General features: G+C 55.2%; 1 protein-coding gene across 4 annotated transcripts; it reads right to left on the bottom strand.

Annotated features, from left to right (window-relative positions):
* Positions 1-2,598: 2,598 nt before the first annotated feature.
* On the bottom strand, positions 2,599-12,493 carry PLEKHF1 (pleckstrin homology and FYVE domain containing 1). 4 transcript variants are annotated; one of them, XM_055552790.1, is made up of 3 exons: positions 12,376-12,493; positions 11,930-12,035; positions 2,599-4,252 (listed from the first exon to the last, which is right to left on the bottom strand). In XM_055552790.1, the coding sequence occupies exons 2-3, from the start codon at positions 11,979-11,981 to the stop codon at positions 3,399-3,401; spliced, it is 906 nt and encodes a 301-aa protein (XP_055408765.1). In that variant the 5' UTR covers positions 11,982-12,035; positions 12,376-12,493; the 3' UTR covers positions 2,599-3,398. The 4 variants fall into 4 exon arrangements, with proteins under 4 accessions (XP_055408765.1, XP_055408766.1, XP_055408767.1 ...); XM_055552791.1 differs by lacking the exon at positions 11,930-12,035 and having other exon boundaries at positions 12,376-12,449; XM_055552792.1 differs by lacking the exons at positions 11,930-12,035; positions 12,376-12,493 and adding an exon at positions 11,526-11,652.
* Between the last annotated feature and the right edge of the window lie 1,058 nt (positions 12,494-13,551).

Below are 13,551 nucleotides of genomic sequence, written 5' to 3'. Positions count from 1 at the left end.
CTCCAGGCAAGAACACTGGAGTGGGTTGCCATTTCCTTCTCCAATGCATGAAAGTGAAAAGTGCAAGTGAAGTCGCTCAGTCGTGTCCGACTCTTAGTGACCCCATGGACTGCAGCCCACCAGGCTCCTCCGTCCATGGGATTTTCCAGGCAAGAGTACTGCAGCCCCTTCTAAGAACAGTGGTGGGGGATGGGAGGTGACAGATGGGGTGTGAAGCAGGGTGGAGCCAGGACCTGGCCTGGCCCTTGACCCAAGTCAGGCTGATGAGGTTGTCTCTAAAGGAAACAAAACCGAAAGGAGTCAGAGATGGGGTCTCCCAAGGCGGTGCCTTCCCTACCTGGAGCCACGTCTTCCCTTTCCGGAGGTCCTGACTCCTCAGGCACATTCCACTCCGCGCTTCAGTTGCTGCAGCCGATCGCTGCTCCACCTCATGTGTTGACCCAGGGCAAACGTTCTGCCCAGGGCTTTTACTTTGCTTCCAAGGGTACCATCTGTTATCGTCAGAGCATCTTGCAGAACAGGGCATGGGCCAGCCCTTTGGGATAAGTTGAGGGCAGCCAAGGCATGCCTTCTGCCATCTACTGTGGTAGGCAGATGTGGCCTTAGAGAAGCCAAGGCCACCCCTTGGGGACCTCAGGGGGAGCAGGAGGCTTCCTGGCCACTCTCCCAACTCAGTCATCTGTACTTAGGCACCAGGGAAAGCTCCTGAAAGCAAAGAGCAGACCTGCCACCCTGCTGAAGGCTCCCGCAGCTTCCAGTGCATCACCCCCACCCCCACCCCCACCCCCAGCTTCAGTCCGGCCAAGCTGCTCCAGAACACACAGGCTCCTCCCCTCCTCACAGCCTCTGCACTTGCTGTTCCCCGCAGTGGAGTCTGGAATGCCACCCTGGCCCCCTGGCCTCACTCACTCATCTCACCATTCGGGTGAGGGGTGAGCTCACCCCTGCGATTACTGCCCTCCTCCCGCATGCTGCTTGCCCCAGTCCATGCCCCACTCACAGCTCACACCAAAACCAATACCACCTGCTTCTGGACCTCTCGGTCTCCCCTGCCAGGCTGCACGTTCCTTGAGAGCTGAGAACTTGAGCCTTTCACTCAGGCTGTCTCCAGTCCCTGGTGCAGCATACGGCCATGAGTGAGTCTGCGTGAATGAAGGGCCTCTAAAGGCTATTACTGGCCACCCAAGCCCTTGGCTCCTTCCAGGACCTAACAACTCAGGGCTCAGGGAAGCCACAGTCTGGTGGCTGGGGTCACAAGGGAAGCAGACCTGAGGGTGGAAGGCTGAGGGCGGGGCCAGCCCCTGCCCAGCTTGGTGAATAGGGCACGGCCTCACCTGCCCCAGTGCCCTGTGCCCCTCTGGCAGGCAGCTATGAGAAGGCCGCTGGCACCTGGAATCAGCTGTGGAAATCCTCTCCTGACCAAAGGAACGCTGTCCTGGTGCTTCTACTCCCTGTTTACCAGGCAAGAGAGGTTCTCAGGGGGTGGGGCAGTGCCCAAGAGACTGGTGGCCGGAGCTGGGCACTCCCTGCCTGGGCACCGACTCTGGGTGAAGGGACAGAACTGCCTGGCCGGGCCTTCCAAGCTGATCCAGCTTTAGTTAAGTTGCCCTGCACCCTGAACCTGCCCTGAGCCCTCTGTCCAGGCAGAACTGCCTGAACCAGTTTGTGAGGCTCAGGGAGGCCAAGGGCTTGTAATTTCTTGGAAGCATTTCTGACCCTTCCTACCTGGTCCCTCTGCCCTGCGGGTCAGACCATAGGCAGGCCCTGGGTGCCTCACACTTTGCCTTTCCCGCTCTCCCTCATGGCAGTGGATCCACTCAAGAGCCGGCTGGAGTGTTGCCACCCCTGGCAGCGGGCCTGGCCTGCTGAATCAGAGTTAGCACTCGAAGGAGATCTTCAGGGTTCTGTCTGCAAGTGAATGACTGAGAACTGGGCCGGGAGGACAACTGCTCACCCAGGGACTGGAGCCGATGGTGGGGTTTCAGGCACTGCACCGTGTGGGCTGGGGGAGCTTTCCTGGCCCCAAAGTCACCACTTCTAGCTGACAGTGACCCCCTCTCTGCCACAGTGGCTAAGGCCAGCTAGGCTATGGGGGGAGGAGCTGGTACAGGAGACTGTCTTGAAGGACCACAATTCCATGGCTGGGTGCGGGCCAGGCATCAGGAGGCTGCCATTCAAGCTCTAGCCCCAACATACATTTGCTGAGCAAGGCAGCTTGCTGTGCTTGGGATTTACCCACTCGATGGCACCATACCCAGGGGCGGGCCTGGAAAGGAGACCACATGGGAGAGCTTTAAACCTTGAAGGCTCATACATAGCTGGCTCCTTTTCCTTACTTGCTGCCTGTTTAGATAACGCACATCAGGTGAACAGGGCTGCAGGTGCTAGGCCATAGTCACAATGCCTGGATGGCCAGGGCTCCATTCCTGGGAACCAGCCATGGTGAGGTGCGAACATCTGAGCCCACTGGAACTGCCAGCATTCTCAGGAATGCCCAGTGTGGTGGACAGTTGTTGACATTGGCCACCTAGCATGGTTTCATTCCTTGATCACAGAATTGCGTCTGAAGTTAAGAATACTCCTGGACTTTTCAACCACATGCGTGAATAAACCTTTTTATTATTAATTCAGTCTGGCCAGGGTTTCTGTCACTTGCAATAAGAGTCCTAACAGAAAACACTGCTTTCCCCAGCAGAGGGAGGAAGAAAGACAGGACTGAGAGGCATCAGATACCTAGAGAGAGCTCAGACTGGACCAGAGGCCTGGGCAGGCCGCCCTGGACCATGGAGAGCTCAGACTGCAGTCCCTGGGGCTGGCGGGCACCCACAGCATGGCAGTCTCCTGCCTTGCTCTGGGTGAGCTCACATGCCTGGCCTGACAAGGCCCAGCCAGCCAGACAGGTGGGCATCAGCAGGGTGGGTGGGTAGGTGCTGGTTTCCTGGAAGCCTCTCTGGACCCACAGTCTTCTCTACAAGGGGGCAGGGCCAGGTGTGGTGGTTGAAGGCCTCAGAAAACAGGGACATCACTCCAGTCCTACCTTCTCTCTTGCCCCTAAAGGTGCCTGGGATCGTCTAATTCTGGAGCTACAGCTCAAATGGCTGAGAAAGGACATTTGTTCCCAAGAGGCCTAGGTATTTGGGGCTTGCTAAATGAAAAGGTAATTACCTTAAGTGGAACTAGAAGGATGCCAATATCCAAAAAGAGGCACTGGGGGTTCGGAGAAAAGGAGCCACTTCCGCTGTGCCCACTACCCATGGGGTAGGGTCCCCTGGGGTAGGGAGGGCCCTTCGGGGGGCTGGGCAGCTTGGGGAACTCTGCCCTCTCAGGGGTCCGGGCAGAGGCATCTGTTTGGACCGAAGTGACCAGGGAAGCCCTCCCTCATGGCTGCAGACCTGGGGTCAGCTGTGGAAGGATGACCAGGACACGCCCGAGGCGTAGAACTCCACGTGGCTGGGCCAGTCCCCATCCCCACTGCCCTCCCTGTCCTCGTCTGAGTCATCATCGTCTCCACTGGACGCCCCGCAGACGGCCCCCGCCAGGTGGGCCGACGGCCCGGGGGACCCGAGGCCCTGCTCCTCCACGTCTTCCTTCCGCTTCTGGGCGGCCAGCTCGCGGAAGCAGAGGCTGCAGACGCGCAGGGGCTTGGGCGAGAGGCGCGGCAGGAGGAAGCGCTCGCGGGAGCACTCGGCGCAGACCACAAAGCCGCATTTGCGGCAGTGGTGCCGCCGAGTGAGCGCCGAGAAGCGCGTCTGCGTGCAGCGCATGCAGATGTCCGTGGCCTTGTCGGGGATCCAGGGCGCCGCGTGCTCCGTGCTGGGCTGCAGGCCCGTGGCCAGCAGCTGCCGCCGCACGCACTCCTCGATGTGGCTGATCCACTCCTGGCGTTCCGTGGCGGAGGCAGCCGACACCACGAAGGACTTCTTGGCCGTCTTGATCATCCAGCGGTTCTTGGCCTGCAGAGTCTCCGGCAGCGTCTCCAGTGTAACCTCCTCCAGCGGAATGATGTGCTGGCTGCGGTACTTACGCTTGTTCAGCACGATGCTGCCGTACACCAGGATGTCGTTGAAGAGGAAGAAGATGCGCGGTTTGGCCTTCTTGCGGCACTCCTTGGTCAGTACGCCCTCACCCAGCAGCACTCGGCCCGGCAGGGCCAGTGGCTGCCCCGATGCCCCGAAGCAGCTCTCGACAGCTGCGATGCGCTGGCTGTTGATCTCCGTGTTTGCCAGGTGGTCCACCATCTTGGGCCACTCGGCTGTGGGAGGAGCGGCAGAGGAGGTGTCAGCTTGCTCTGGCATAGCTTGGGGTCAAGACCACCCCCAACCCCCAGTTCCCCAACCCATAGGTCAGACAACCCACTAATTACCCCCTCTGCAACCCAGGAGGCCCAGATGTACCACTCAACCAAGGAAACTGGCTGCTCCAGAAGCCACCCCTTAGACATGGAGTTACTGGGAGGTGAGGGGTGTGTGGAAGCCAGTCCAGGATGGGAAAGCAGTAGTAAAGATGTGTGACTGAGTGGGGGCGGAGGGGCAGAGGCTCAACCCTTGGGGAGCCTTGGAAGACAGGGTAGAACAAGCCTCAACACTATCCACCGCCCAAGGGACAAGGACACTGAGCGCCAACTCCCATCAGGGGCTTGCGGGAGCACTAACTACCCAGTGCTTTGGGCCTGTCTCAGGCAGAAGGAGGAGACTGTACCAGCTGGGGAATGCCAGACAATGGAATGCTGCAAACCCAAAGGTCACTGACTCCCCTATCTACCAAGCCAAAGCATCACAGACCCTGCAACCCACTCACTCAGCCCGTGGACCCATTCACGAGCCACTCAGGAAGCAACTACTGTGCGCTTAGCACCATTCCATGCACTGGGGATGCAGTGAATAAAAGAAGGCTCCTGTTCTGATGGAACATCACCAACACCAGCATCCCAGGCACCACTGCAGAGTGCTTCCATGTCAATCATGACTGTCTCAACTTGTCCTCACACCAACCCTAGCTCGTAGAATTACCGTTGACAGAAGGAAACTGAGGCTCTGTTAGGAAGCAGGAAGCCCAGAGCCTGCACCGCTGGAGACCACACTGCCCAGAGCCCTCCCGCAAGGAGCAAGAGGCCTCTATCCTCCTCTGCCAAGCACTCCACGTGGTAGCCCCAGATCTCACCTGGGCCTCCTCTGCTCTGTCCCTTTGACTCGCCAGACTCACAGCATTGAAGACACCCAAACACTGCTGACCCAGGTCAAGCCTGTAGTCCCAGCTGTCCCCTGAGCTGCCCCCGTGACCTCCCACCAGCTCCTCTTCTTTTCAGAAACAAACCACCATTCACCTAGTTGTGGAAGCCCGAAATCTAGGACTCATCCTTGAATCTCCTCTTTCCTGTACTCCCATCATTCAACCAATGAGCAAGGTCCATCATTTTTCTCGCTCACACTTGGCCCTAGTTGCCCCAGTTCTCACCACACAACTCCAGCAAGGCTATCTCCCTTTCTGAAAGAGTCTCTCTGACAACCCCAACTCAGGCAACGTCTCCCGCAATCCAGGAAAGGGTTGGCAGATCATGGCCTGAGGGTCAAATCTGGCCCACAGCCTGGTTTTGTGAATAAAGCTTTATTGGAACAGAGCCATGTCATTCATTTACAGTGGTCTGTGCTGCTTTCCTGCTGCAACAACAGAACTGAGAGCTGTGATAGAGACCACACAGTCATAGAACCTAAAATTTACTGTCTTTACAGAGAAAGTTTGCCAACCCCTTCTGTAGGATGTTACCCTATTTTGCTTTTTCTTCACAGGATTTATCAGGACCTGATATTTTCTTGTCTATCCATCATTTGCTTGCATGTTTCCTATTTCCCTCACCCACTTCTAAATTCCATCAGAACAGGATTCTTTTCTTATTCACTGTATCCCCAATACCTGGAACAGTGCTAAGCACACAGTAGGTGCTTCCTGAGCGGCTAGTGAATGACTGAACCAAACTTCTCTCAGGCCCACTGTGGGAGGAATGAGCCACTGCCTCCTGTCTCTGAAGAGGAAGCAGAAGAGAGCAGACCCCACAGCCGCCGCCGCCACCGCCACCACCACGTGCATACAAGCAGAGAGCACGCCCCTGACCAAACCGATCACACTCACAGAGTTTCTAGGTCACCACACTGCAGTTCCGTAAGTCTGGCCACCTGTGGGAGACTGAAGTGGGGCCAGTGCGGGGGCTGGATGCATTACACAACAGGGGCGCTCAGCCCCGAGGCACGTATCGCTTGCCCCTTTCAGACCACAAGCTGTCCTGAGAAGTGCTGTCCACACCACCTTATGTAAGAACCACTATTTTTAGGCTGCTGAACTGGGCTGCATGTTGCAAACCCAGCTGATTATCAGTGACAGCCCTGGGCCATCCTATTAGGACCAGTCACCATGTCCCTGTTGTGGACAGTCTGGCAACATTTCAGAGGCCACCCCCAGGACCCCTGGGACAGGCTAGATGAGGGTTCCGTTGGAGAAGCTCAGAGCAGAGCAGAGGGAGAGGCACCAACAGCAGTGACTTTGCGACCCGTGGCAGCGACAACAGAGATTCTTGGCAGAGGGGAAAGGGCAGAACAAAGGGCGAGCTGGGTGCATTCACACAATGGGCTACTGTCAGCACCCAATCCACGTGGGTCAACATGGAGCGACAATAGACACCAAATGCTGAGTGGAAAAAGCACCCTGCAGAACGATCTGACCCTGTGTATGCAGTAATTATGCATTTAAGAAGTGTTCACAAACTATATCTGTAAATAAAAGTGGACAGGATGGAGCCTTGCACCCATGAGGATGGCTGCTACAAAAAAAACAAAAACAGGAAACAAGTGTTGGCAAGGGAATGTGGAAAAGTTAGAACCTTTCATGCACTGTGGGTGGGAATGTAAATTGGTGCAGTCACTGGGGAAAAAAGTATGGAGGCCCCTCTAAAAATTAAAAATAGAACTACCATATGATTCAGCAATCCACTTCTGATTATTTATCCAAAGAATTGAAAGCAGGATCTCCAAATGGCATTTGCACACCCATGATCATAGCAGCATTATTCACAACAGTCAAGCAGTGGAAGCAACCCAAGTGTCCGTTGATGGATGAATGGATAAACAAAATGTGGTATGGACACACAATGGAATATTATTCAGCCTTAAAAAAAAAATCCCATCACTTGCTACAATATGGATGGATCTTGAAGACATTATGCCAACTAAAATAAGCTAGTCACAAAAAGACAAATACCGCATGATTCCACTAATATGATATATCTATAGTAGTCAAACTCATAGAAACAGAAAGTAGCAAGGTGGTTACCGGGGCTAGGGGTGGAGAAGGAGGAAGAGCAGGGGAGGAGGGGTGAGAGGGAGAGAGTTGTTATTTAATGCCTTTAGAGTTTCAGTTTTGCAAGATGGAAAGAATTCTGGAGATATTTCACACCAATAGGAATATACGTAATACTCCTGAACTGTAAGCTTAAAAATGGTTAAGATGGTTTACAAAAAGAGATGGACACAAAGCAAGATCAGGAGAAAAATGGCCTGGGGGAGGACACCTGAATATCATTAGGCATGTTGGATCAAAGATTTCAGCTTTATCTACAATATTTTATTTCTTTCATTAAAAAAAAAAAGGCAGCAGCATATGTGATAAAGTCCCAGTACCAATCAATTCTGGGAAGTGGGAACATGAGCTTTTTCCTTCTCTCTTTCTAAATATAAGGTCCTCAAAAAGAAAAGAATTATAGTATAATGTCTGGGTCAACAGCTGTAAGCTCTACTGGCCTCTCAGTAGGTGACCTGCCTGGGCCTCCCCTGAGCACACAGCAGCAGGGCCCAGGCTGCAGGACATGCTAGGATGAACATCTCAGGATGGAACACGACTTGTTCCCTCCAAAACTCCTGGGCGTCGCCAGCTAGCAGAAGTGGGTGAAACCCCAATCTTGTAGCCACACACCGAGGCCTAACACGCAGCACCGAGGCAGATGGACTTTATGTGGAAAGAAGAGCAGGCATCCCCCCACCCCCCTGTAACCCTGGCCTGGTGGGGTTGGGTGAGCTCTGGAGGCACACTCGCCCAGAATCCACCTCTGACTAGATGTTACCCAGGTGGGCGGCACGGAGGAAGTGAGGGGCAGCGCCCATGAAGGGGAAAGCTTTGGGCAGGGGAGGGCCTATAACACTGTCTCCCTGTCCCTTGTAGGAGGCCCCAGGATGCCTCACACTGCTGGGTCCCTCGTCAGTGGTTTACAGACCCCCTCCAGGCCCTGGTAGACCCCGTTCAGCTGTTGGCAGCAAAACATGGCCCAGGAAGGATGGGGAGTACCTGGTGATCATGAAAGGGGTCTGGTCTCTGAGCTGAGCCCACATACTGACGGGGTAGTGGGAAGGCTTTCGTGCCTCCTCCTCCGGGGGCCTTCAGCAAGTAGCAGCTGGGGTGAGGCCAGCAGGGGCCAGCACACGGCATCCTCCTGGGGAGCTCCCCGACATCCGCCCGCCACGGCTGCCACCACAACCAGAACTTCACTTCACACCTGGTTTAACATGGCCTGGAGATTTTTTTCTTGGCCATGTCAACAGCTTATTTCCAACCTGCACCCCCCTGCAGGGGAAGTGTGGAGTCTTAGCCACTGGACCCCCAGGGGAAACCCCAGGAGATTTTCTTGGTAAATGTGGCAGCAACCCCACCTCCCCATCCCCCACCCCTCCCAGCAGATGAGAAATCCTCTTTTTATTTTTCTCACTAAAGAAGTGAACTGCCCTCCCTTAGGACAGGGCGGAGGGAGAGCTGAGCCTGTGCCCATTCCTTTTGTGGCTGCCTGCCTTAGGACAACCTGTGCTGACCCCTGTGTGGTACCCCAAGTGCTGACAGAAGGTGGACACTCATGAAGGGCCAGTGTCTGGGAGCAAAGAAGTAAACAGGCCAGCTCTTTCTTGCATGTTTTTGAAGTGGGGCAGGCTCCAGGGCTGGCCTTCCTGAACACCAGTGATCCCACCATCTGAATAGGCCAACGGCTCTCTCAGTGAGTAAGCCATGCTCCACGTGTCACTGGGTGGCCAGGGTTCTATGCCTGACAGTTGAGGTGTCACACATGATCTACACCAGAGGTAGCAAATCGACACCAGGTCCAAACCACTGCCAGCTTTTCTAAAAACAATTTATTGGAACATAGCCACATGCAACAGAGATTGGCCTGCAAAACCTAGAATATTTACCATTTGGCCCTTCACAGAAAAAGTTTGCAGACTCCTGATCTATACCACCACATACTGTCAAATGCATAATGTGCCTGCTCCAGGGACGCACCTGACATGGGGCCATGTCCTGATGGAGCTAGTCTCCTCCACTTGGACACAGACTTTGAGATTCGAAGAGCTGTCTGGGGCCCCAACCTGGGAACCCTGTATAGTAGGACCTGGGAGGGGCACTCAGGTCCATCCTTCCATTAAGAGCTACAGTTGGGGACATTGCTTATCAGAGAGGGAGTTACCTGGCCAAGGTCACAGAGGGAGTCAGGGTGTTGGCCCTTTGGACTATCCCTTGGCTTCCCCAGATTAGGGCAGGACTGATGTATCACCTGACCCTCATTCCCTCCAGTCCCAACCTGGACCACGTTGTCTTCATGCCTACCTGACTTACCTTCTAAATATTTACTAAAGTCCTACTATGTGCCTGGCACAGCTCTACTAGGCAGGACTAGGCACCAGGTTACAGCCGGTAGCTAGGGACCAGACCTTTCAGTATCAGACAGCCTGGTGCGACAGCCAGGATAGAAAGTATCAATAAATCAACAAGGTGATTTCTGATTGTGAATGCCACAAAGAAAAGGGCTGATGTGCTGAGCAAGGCTAGGGTGAGGGTGGTGGTCAGGAAAGGCCTGGTGAGGAAGTGACCCTGCACCAGCCTGAATGTGAAGGATTTTAGCCATGCAGAGGCCTGAGGGAACAGCTCAATGACCTGACTATGGAGGCAGGAGGAGTAACAAGTAAGGTTAAAGGTGCTGTAGGAGCCAGTCTTGCAGGTCCACAGGCCAAGATGAGGATCTGAGTTTTTCTCCAAGTACAATCCAAGTGTCCTTTCCTTCCAGAGGGGCCACCCCTTAGGCTTGTCCAGTTCTATGCTTCCTGGAAAGCCCTCCTCCATGAAAAGAATAGTAATACGGAAAATAAACCAGGGGTGCCATTAACTGAAGAGCTTACAGCTCACCAGGCACAACGGGAAGCACACTGCCAAGTATTATCATGCTGATTCTTCACAAAAGCCCCATTGGGGAAGGTGCCACCTCCATCATCAAAGTCACTGCCCAAAGTCCCAGCTCCAAGACAACCATGAGCTGCTGAAAATAGAATCCGAAATCCTCAAGTTCAGAGGGCAGGGCCCCTCTCCAAATGCCTGATCTCCAACCCCCAACCCTCTCCACCCAGGTCAAGGGGTGGCTTGGGCGGGTCCATTAGCTTGGCTGAGCTGCCCAGCCCCTTCCTTGTAGTGGGCTTGGTTGCACAAGTCCCTTAGCTCAGCTGGGCTGCCTCAATTGCCCATCCTGGCAGCCCTGGGGGCTGATGTGTGCAGGGACACAGACTGAAGTCAGAGACAACCCCAGTGGAAATTGCATGCCCAGGAACATGCCAACATTAAGTGGAAATTAGCCAGCAATCATCCTCCCCTCTTCCCTGGCTTCTGACCTCCTGGTGATGAGATAACAATGCTGTTCAAATTCCAAACGAATATATCCCTGATCAAGTTACAAAGTGACTCAGGGCATCCACTTTCCCATCTGAAAAAGTGGCTGGATGACAACTCTCCCCTGCACAGCTCTTAAGGTGTTCAGGGAGAGAGAAAGGGAAGGAGATTCCGGGTGATTCCAGGCTGGGAAGGAACTGCCACCTCTCTCTGCGTCAGCCTCAGTACTTCCTCTGTGAAATTGGAGATTAAGCCTGGCCTTGTTTTCTTTGACAACTCCCACCAAAAGTCACAAACTCAGGCGCTTCAAGGGCCAGCGAGCACCCAGGCCACCCGGAAAGCGCTACCACCCTGCCTCTCCTCCCCGCTTCCCTGGGCCAAACTATCTCTGCCCACTGCTCCATACCCTGCAGACTGGGACCAAGAGTGGCGGCCCCCACGATGGCGTGAGTCAGGAATCCCCGAACCCTCCCCAGACAGCAGGAGCGCTGAGATCCTTGCTGCCCCGGGCCTCAACGCCCACAGCGTCTCCAGACCGTTTCTGCTCTCACTTCGTGCATCCCCCGGGCACCCTGCCTCGACGTCGGAGACCCCCTTACCCGTTTTCACCCCTCTGTCCTTGGAGCTCCTGGCAGCCCCCGCCCCGCCTCCAGCCCCACCAGCCAGCAATAAGCGCCTTGGTCTGTGCCTTTGCTCGGGGCCAGAATCCGAGATGGCACCGGGCGCGCGACCGCCCCGCCCGAGTCCAGGGGCCACCTAGACGAGGAGCCCGGGGGAGCTGGGAGGCAGTCGGCCGAAAACCCGCTTGCTCCGGGCGCCCCGGCCTGGCTGGTGACCCTTACCTCCTCAGCCGGGGCCCCTCGCGTCTCGCGCCCCACCAGGCAGCCGGCCAGACAGACCGCACTCCGCTACCGCGTTCCGCTTGCCGGAGGGGGCCAACCCCCCCGCCGCCTTCCAACTCTCCTCGACACGCCCCCCGCCCCGGCGGCTCCGCCTATCGGAGCCTGGGCGCGAGGCGGGGGCGGAGCCTGGACGCCAACTCTCGGAGTCGGAGTTCCAGAGAAATGTGCGCGTGCCGAGCGGCCAGACTTCGAGTGCGTTTGGGTGGGTTGGCGCTTTAGGCGGTGCGGGCGTGGGGCTTCCTTGTCGCTCTCTCCCGGGACTGGCAACCCAGACTTAAGCCCCTCAGTCTCCCTTTCCGCCACCGCGCTCCGCACTCCGGCCCCGCAGGAGACTTCGAACTCACCCAACTGGGGCCTTTGGGCCAGGGAAGGGGTTGGGGAGGGAGTCGGTGGCATTACTGTGCCTTCCGCCGTCGCTGGTGGGACTCCCTGCTGCTGGCTGGTATAGTCCTGTCTCAGCAATCGAGAGATTGATAATCATAATATTAAAATTCTGAAGCATTTTATGTTTTATATTTTAAACTTGTATAGTGGAAACTTTCAAATATACACTGAAGGAAAGAGACTAATGGACTCCATGTATCCATCACCTAGCTCCAACATTATCAACCGGTTTTGTCCTCTTTCTCCACCCTCCCCCACCCACCCCGCAACACTGAGCTGAAATGAAAGTCCAAGCCTCAGAGTCATCACTCCTGGAGGGTTGTCTTCACCTCCTTCTGGCCTCCTCTCAACACTTTATTTCACACTAGCTTCTTCCTGTTCCTCAAAACCCCAAGGTTGTTCTCACCTCTGGGCCTTTGCACTTCCTTTTTGCCGCCAGATCTTCTCATGGCTGCATTTTTGGGATTGAGATCCAACTCAAACTGTCACCTCCTCAGAGGCTTCCCTGATCTCTGAGGTCACCTTCATCTGCCTCACTCCCATTTTGTTATTTTGTAAACCACATCTCTCAACCTAAAGTCATCCAATTAGATCGCTTGTTTACATGTTCATGGCTTGTCTGCCCCACCTAGATTGTGAGCCCTGTGGGCTGGACTGTACCCATCTTGTTCATTCCTCCCTTTCTCCAGTGCTGAGAACGGAGTTCAGCCTTTAGTAAATGTCTATGGCACAGATGAGTTTGCCTTGCCAAATAGGGCAGAGCCTGATAACTGTGAAGAGGGGCTGGCTCAGGCCAGGGCAGCGCATGCTGGGCCAGGACCAACGCAGGAGGAAGCGCCTGGGTCCAGACCTCAGACTCTGCCCAGGGCTGGGGCCTGGACGGCTGGTGCTGGGAGCATGAGCTGAGTAGGAGGGTGACCTGCTCTCCTGGGTGGTGTGGGTAGAGGCTGTGAGGTGGGGCCCAGTGCTGGGGATCTGCCTTTCCCAGCCAGAGTGGAGTGGGGCCAGGACATGGGCACATTCCCACAGGGGAAGGGGTTGGAGTAAGGGAGGAGAGAACAGGGAGAGGCTAAGAGAAAGAGGAGGAGCGGAGGCGATGGATGGGCAAGTAAGAGGGCCACCACCTGTGACCTTGGAGAGTCCACTTACCCCACCACAGCATCCCCAACTCCACCACCTTCCCAGCTATTACCCTCACCCAACTGAAGCCACAGCCTCACAAAAGTACGTAAATACTTATAAAATGTATTGCCAGCACTTCATCTTGAGAGATTACACAGAAATATCAGGATTTTCAGCTCCTCTTAAATCAGGATTTGAAAGAGCTGGTCCCCTCTCTCCACTCAGGGCTGCCCCCTTTAAATGGGGTACGTGTTCTCCCGCTCACCTCTGTCCCCACCATTCTCCATGGCTTCCCTCTCACCCCACTTTACCCGCTTATGTACCTGCAATTGAATAGCATTTGAGTTTATGACTTCTGGTGGTAAAGTTAAGCCTCTGCACCGGACAGAGGAGGGAGAGACAAGGCCCCAAGATCCCAGAAACTGAGTTAGAACCAGGAAGGTCATTTGGGACATTGAGA

Source organism: Bubalus kerabau, chromosome 17 (assembly GCF_029407905.1).
Source record: "Bubalus kerabau isolate K-KA32 ecotype Philippines breed swamp buffalo chromosome 17, PCC_UOA_SB_1v2, whole genome shotgun sequence".
Lineage (NCBI taxonomy): Eukaryota > Metazoa > Chordata > Mammalia > Artiodactyla > Bovidae > Bubalus > Bubalus kerabau.
The sequence above is the reverse complement of the archived record's forward strand: the minus strand, read 5'-3'. Positions and strand labels throughout refer to the sequence as shown.